The sequence below is a fragment of the Manihot esculenta genome, chromosome 13 (assembly GCF_001659605.2).
Source record: "Manihot esculenta cultivar AM560-2 chromosome 13, M.esculenta_v8, whole genome shotgun sequence".
In the NCBI taxonomy this organism is placed as follows: domain Eukaryota; kingdom Viridiplantae; phylum Streptophyta; class Magnoliopsida; order Malpighiales; family Euphorbiaceae; genus Manihot; species Manihot esculenta.
Genome location: NC_035173.2, coordinates 6,524,195 through 6,531,110, shown reverse-complemented (window position 1 = coordinate 6,531,110; position 6,916 = coordinate 6,524,195). Strand labels below are relative to the sequence as shown.

The 6,916-nt window shown below is 30.7% G+C and overlaps 1 protein-coding gene across 1 annotated transcript; it reads right to left on the bottom strand.

The window, feature by feature from the left end:
* Window positions 1-517: 517 nt before the first annotated feature.
* LOC122721464 (probably inactive leucine-rich repeat receptor-like protein kinase At5g48380) lies at window positions 518-2,139 on the bottom strand. The gene is made up of 2 exons (XM_043949275.1): window positions 1,833-2,139; window positions 518-1,593 (listed from the first exon to the last, which is right to left on the bottom strand). The coding sequence occupies exon 2, from the start codon at window positions 1,476-1,478 to the stop codon at window positions 762-764; it is 717 nt and encodes a 238-aa protein (XP_043805210.1). The 5' UTR covers window positions 1,479-1,593; window positions 1,833-2,139; the 3' UTR covers window positions 518-761.
* Window positions 2,140-6,916: the final 4,777 nt, after the last annotated feature.

The following is a 6,916-nucleotide window of genomic DNA, read 5'->3' as shown; positions in this document are numbered from 1 at the left end:
ATGTGGTTTTCTTCTTAAGCTTTGGTGTCATATTCTAGTCAATTCATAGCTTCCTTTTCTTAGCTCAAGAGTGAGTTTCTGCAAAATCAAGTTCCGGTGACGATTCAATGTTCTCTCCGGTGGACGTGTGCTGACTCCTACTTATGGGCGGTTATATGAGTTTTGGACTTTTTTTGTGTACCTAATTTATGCCGATTTTTAAATTCAATTTAAATTGTATCAGATTTTTAAGTTCTTGAATGAAATTTTATCTTTAAATAAATAAATATTATTTAAAATATTAATTAATAATTATTTACTATTTTTTTTAGAGACAGTGAATTCTAACAAATGTAGGGATTGACCGTTTTTTAAACTTGTCAAAAATTTTAAAACGAGTTTATTTGACTTTTGAGATATAGTTGAGAGTTAAATTTGAAATTATTGCTATAATTTAATTTGATCAGAAAAATTAAATTATTTTCTATAGGATAAAGAAAGTAATAATTTTAATTTTCAAGAAATAAAAAAGACCGACTAAACAAATAAAAAAAATTTATTTAAACTTAGTTTACATGATTCAAAATACACAAATATAAATTTCTTCATGAAAAAATAAATGCACTTTTATATATTTTGGGTTATGATAAACCATATTCATCTCAAAATTTACCAACAAATAAAAACTTAAATTCTTTAATTAAATTAACACAGCCAATCAAGTGGGTCGTACATTTTAGTTCTTGATCATGCGTTGTCTTTCCCTCCAAGACCCATAACATTCATACACTCGCCCCTTCAAATTCAAAAGTCTCCCTCCTCCCTCGGCGATAATTTGAAGTTCCAGGGCAGTTGTCCAAAGGCTTCCCGCACAGTCCTACATTATTTGCATAATCATCTGCTGTCACATTGGCATTTAGGAAAGTTGGAACAGGTCCAGTGAGAAGATTATTGGCTACACTAAATGTTTTAAGCCGACCTAACAAGCCAAGTTGTGGAGGAATTTGACCTGTCAACCGGTTGTGATCGAGTTTAAGAATATTCAAATAGCTACAATTTGCAAGGTTTTCTGGAATGCTTCCAGAGAAATTGTTGGATGAGAGTTGAAGAGATGTCACAAACCCAATGATTTTAGAGATATTATCTGGAATGGGTCCAAAAAGGTTGTTGTTTGAAAGATCAACACCAGTTATGCTCGTGCAATTCTGAAGTCCAGTAGGGAATCGACCCTTGAGCCCCATATCCGAAAGACGGAGATTTAAGACCCTGCTCTCATCAGGGTGCCAACATTCAACACCCGTAAATCCACAAATGTATCCTTCGGTATTGTTGTTAAAGTCCCATGAAGACTTCAAGTACTTAAAAGGGTCTTCAAGTGAGTCTTTTATACTCTTCAGGCAAGCAATATCTGTCTCAGTACCATAGCTCAAAGTACAGCTAAGCAACAACCAGAGACAAATGCTAACTAAAATCTCAAGAACAGGTCTACCCAGCATCATGTTTACGCAGAAAGCCGTATAATTTTCCTAAAAAAAACCTAAAATTGCTATTTTTTGCACACTGGAGCTTGAAAATAACAGAATTTACGACGGCCCAACTTCATAACAACAAAACCTGAAGAAACAAAAAGAAAATTAGCATCATAACCGAGATTTAGCATACCCGCATGGGTACTTCTATTCATATATAACCAAATAGAATCACAGATACCCAAAAGAGAATAAAAGCAGCAACAGCAGCAATAATTCAAGCAATATAGCTAAAATTGACCTAGTACAGAGCGACCCAGTTGACTAAAGTCGAAAATTGATCAAAATCAAGAACTGAGAAATTGGAAGATCAACAAAACCCACCTGATATTTGAAGAACCGAAACTGAAGAGATCGAAAAAAGCGTGAAATGAGTGAATATCCACAGAGAAAGAAGCCCTTCAATTTCAAAGAAAGTGATATTGTTTGAACATTCAATTGAAGAGAGAAGAAATCAAGCAAAAGAAAGAAGAAACAAGGAAATGGTAATTGAAAAAGCAAGGATGGGTGTGAAAATGAGAAGCAGAAAGCAGAAAAGAGAAGGGTTTTCAATTCGTCGGGTCAAACAAGGAATGCCAGTTTTTCCAATGTTCAGCGACGACCACACTGCTGGAGGGAGCGCAATGACATTACAGCGCGTTTACTTGACTTTTTCTTTTACTGGTCGACTCATATAGAGGGAATCCTACCGTTTCATGTTTCATGCCTGTGAAAACTAGGGGTGTAATCGAGCCGAGCCGAGCCGAACTTTGTAAAACTCAAACTCGTTTATTAAAAAAGTTTGAAAGTTCAAGTTCGAACTCGAGTTCGACTCGAGTTCTAATATTTGATTTGAGCTCGGCTCGAGAATTAAATATTATAATCAAGCTCGATTCGAGCTCGACTCGTGAAAGGCTCGTTCGATTTAATAACGAGCCTAATTCGAGTTCGAACTCGAAAAACTCGATTAAGAAGCTCGTTAATAAAAGTCGAGTTCGAACTCGGAAAGCTCGATTAAGAAACTCGTTAAAAAAGCTCGAGACCGAGCTCAAAATTAAAAAGTTTGGTTTGAGTTCAAGTTCAGGCTCGAACTCGAATCAATAATTACACTTTAATCAGTTTTTAATCATTATTAATTTAAATAATATAAAAAAAGAGAGTGTACATAAAAAAATTACGTAACGCAATTTATAACTAAAATAACACAAATAAATATAAATTCAACAACATAATAAAATTAGATTATACACAAAGTTTAATATCAAACGAATAAAGTTGATTCCAACTTCCAACAGTTGAAACAAGCTAATATAATTTAATTATCTTCATAATCATCTTCATGCTTGTTCAATTAGTTAACTTGAATTTCAACTTCAACATCCATATAACCTTAATTAATTATTATTAATATACTTTGATAATTATTATCATCTTTTATATTGTATGCTTAATTATATACAAAAATTTTTTTATCATTATACTTTAATTTTAAAATATATATAATTTTTACAACTCAATTTATCATGTATTTATCATGTAGTACTATAATTTTAAAGAATACTTATTATAATAATTAATATTAATTATTTGTGATTATACATTAATTTTATGGAATCTTATTATAATAATTATATACAAAAGATTTTTATAATTTAATTTTAAAGAATATTAATTATAATAATTAATCTTAATTATTTGTAATTTTCAATACTATAATTTTCAAGTATTTATAATAGTTTAAATTTTATAACTTTATAGTTATTTTTATTTTTTTATAATATATGAACTTGTTCATAAACTTATTTAACGAATTGGTTCACCAATTTATTTAAACAATATTACTCACGAGCCTATTTAACGAGCCTGCTCGTGAGCCTTCTCAACGAGCCTGCTCGCGAGCCTTCTCAACGAGCCAGCTCGCGAGCCTAAAAACGAGCCAGCTCGCGAGTCTTAACGAGTCGAATACTATGGAGCTCAAACTCAGTTCGTTTAAGTGACGAGCCTCAAAATTGAGCTCGAGCTTGGCTCGTTTAACAAACAAGCCGAACTCGGTCGAGCTTTTATCGAGTCGAGTCTCGAGTAGCTCACGAATAGCTTGGCTCATTTACAGCCCTAATGAAAACTCATTAGTAAATTTTTTTAAAAAATATATTATAAAAAATTTTAAAAAATTATTAATCAGTCCTCATATTACCAGAAAACGTTAGAAAACGTGATTAATTAAACGTGATTAATTATAATTTAGTCCTTTAAATATTTTAACTAGTATTTTTTTCAAATAAAAAGCTTAAAAAGAGTTTTTTTTTTATGAAATAAAGTGACTATTTTAATTAAAAAATGTAAAATACTTTAAACACTATTATCGTTTTTTTAATATTCATTAAAAATTTAGTAATTAATTAAATTATTTTTCATTACTTTCTAATCAATATATTTAAAAAGTAATTTTTTTATGTTAACTGCTTCAACAATAATATCAAATGAACTTCTTCCTTATTAATAAGAAATTTATAAAAATTAAATTTAAAAAAAATTACTTCTATGTTATTAAAATATATCAAAATTAATAAATATGTCTTTCTATTTGAAATACTTAACATTATAATCCATTTAATTTAAATTCGTCAAACTGAAAGCCCCTTTATGAAAATAATATACTTTTATAGTTTAATAAAATTAAAATACTAAACTATTTGCTTTTTAGAGATCGTTAAGTTATCCGGTTATGTTATTCAAATGACCTGTCCGATTTATGTTGGGTATGGTTTTGGGCCTTGGCCCTTTCTTATCTAGATTGGATTTGCTCTTAGATAAATTATTATAATAAGCCAATCCAACTTGTATTTTCAAGCCTTTTGAGGTTTTAATGAATATTATTATGTCTAACAAAAAAAATTCCATAAGGAATCGGTCAGCTCACCTCAACCAATAAGTAATAAATTTCGGATATCCATATAATCAACCTCATTGTTTTTTGTATTCTTGATTATGCATGTGTCCTCATTAAGAAACCATGATGCTTTTAGCTGTGAGAGAATATCAATTGTTTTGACCAGAAAATGCTAACTTAAGACAAGTTTACTACGCTCGACATTTTCTTTTTTTGAATGTAACTTGATATAGTTTAATAATTAAACATAGATCACTTATCGGATAAATCTAGATTCATGTTATATAATATTCAATTACTTGCTTGAATGAAAAGGTGTGCAGCAGACTTTTTTTTTGGAATGCTTCCCTCTCTTGGAATGCTTCCCTCTCTCCATCGAGTAAAATTTGATTTCTAACTCTCTTATGTTAACATTCACTCTTGGAACACTTTGAGTGAACAACTGAAATCCTTCGACTTGTGCTATATAAGGTGCACTATAGCATAGTGATTCACTGGATGCCTTTCAAAAGTTTCCGAGTCCCACAAGCTCCAACATGCAACATCGAAAATCCCAGCTGAAACAAGGCAAAAAAACATTTGCCTTTGGGTGAACTCTTTGTGGGAAATGGGGATGGAAGAAAAAATAGGGAAATTTTTACGACAAAGAGAAATTATTACTCAAATATAAATACTCACCACACTCACTAAACCCACTTCTACTCCACTCTTAATTTTTCTTCCTCACTTTGAGATTGCTTTGCTCTAAACAACTGATACTCTCAACTGATGCATGAAGCTCTCCCCTGCATGCCTTTTATAGGCTGTTGCAAAGCAAGTGGCCATCATTAGGTCATTTAATGAGGCTTATATGAGTTTTATTAAAATGCGGTCTTTATTCAGTGTATTTGCAATTTTCAAATTATTTAGTAATTTTTAAGTTAGAATTCATATATTACCAACTTAATGCTTAATTTACCGATGTGAAAACCTTTCCCACGTTAAGCTGCTGAACATTACACGAATCCATAACCTAAAAATCAACTTTTATATATAAGATAAATATATATAAAAGTTGATTTTTAGATTATGGATTCGTGCATGTGGAAAGATTCACACATCAACAAAATATCAATTAAGTTGATAATATATAAATCCTAGTTTAGAAAATATTAAATAATTTAGATTAACTTTTTGAGGCTAAATAAAAAATTAATCTAAAAGTCACTTGATTCGGTTTGGATCGGACTGTTACAGATGGAACCATTTACAGTGGCCATCATTAGGCCATTTAATGAAAGTAGGTGCAAATTTTTCCAATTTATGACCCACCATATGATCTGTTATATAAATAGGTAAATGTTCCTTTCCATTATAGATAGCAATAGTATGGCCGATTGCCTCATTTGATACATTTGTAATTTCTTTTTTTTTTTAATGATTATTAACATGTGAACTTGATAAGATTTAGTGATGATTTCAACACTCTTTGAGTAAAATGGTAAAGTTGCTAAAGCTATTTTGGAGGAGCTCAAAAAGGTAATGGAAGAGAGCACAATGTAGAATGTAAGAAAAATGTCTCTTAGATTTAGGTTTTTTTGGTGTTGTATTTTTAATTTTTATTGAGTTGGTGTCCTGCTTTGGTGTTTAGAAATTTTCCATAGTCCGTTACGCGTTTCAAGTTACTATCTTTCTTACTATGATGGAATTTTTTTTTTTTTTATAGTTTTTAGTAACCCAAAATCGTATAGCCATCCTTCTTATCGACGGACTCTTAAGGACCATGATGTTAAGGGTTATGCTTGGGAGCTCTATCGTAGCACAATAATGTTTTGCTAGAGATGCCTTGTTTCTAGGGCTTGGCTCATTGTAGATTTAGTAGCAATGGAGAGATCTCTTGCAAGCAGCCACTTTCATTATTCTTCAGTATGCCAAGTCCAAATTTTGGCATAGTGGAGTGATGTCGTTTTCTTCTTAAGCTTTGGTGTCATATCCTAGTCAATCCACTGCTTCCTTTTCTTAGCTCAGCTTGGTGCTTCAACTTTGTCTTTTCTTTTTTCTTTTTTTTTTTGTCCTGAATTAAACAAGGAGTGAGTTTATGCGGAATCAAGTTCCGATGACAATCCAATGTCATCTCCGATGGGCGTGTGCTGACTACTACTACTGATGGGCGGTTATATGAGCTTTGGGCTTTTTTTGTGTACCTAATTTATGCCGATTTTTAAATTCAATTTAAATTGTATCTTTTATTTTTAAATAAATAAATATTATTTAAAATATTAATTAATAATTATTTACTATTTTTTTTAGAGCCGGTGAGTTCTAACAAATGTAGGGATTGGCCATTTTTTAAACTTACCAAAAATCTTAAAATGAGTTTAATTGACTTTTGAAATATAGTCGAGGGTTAAATTTAAAATTATTGCTATAATTTAATTGCATTAGAAAAAATAAATTATTTTCTATACGATAAAGAAAGTAATAATTTTAATTTTGAAGGAATAAAAACAACTCAGTAAACAAATAAAAAATTTTTTATTTAAACTTAGTTAACATGATT

Bases quoted from the DNA above. Each gene is read 5' to 3' on its own strand.
- LOC122721464 (XM_043949275.1), bottom strand. From the start codon at position 1,478: ATGATGCTGGGTAGACCTGTTCTTGAGATTTTAGTTAGCATTTGTCTC.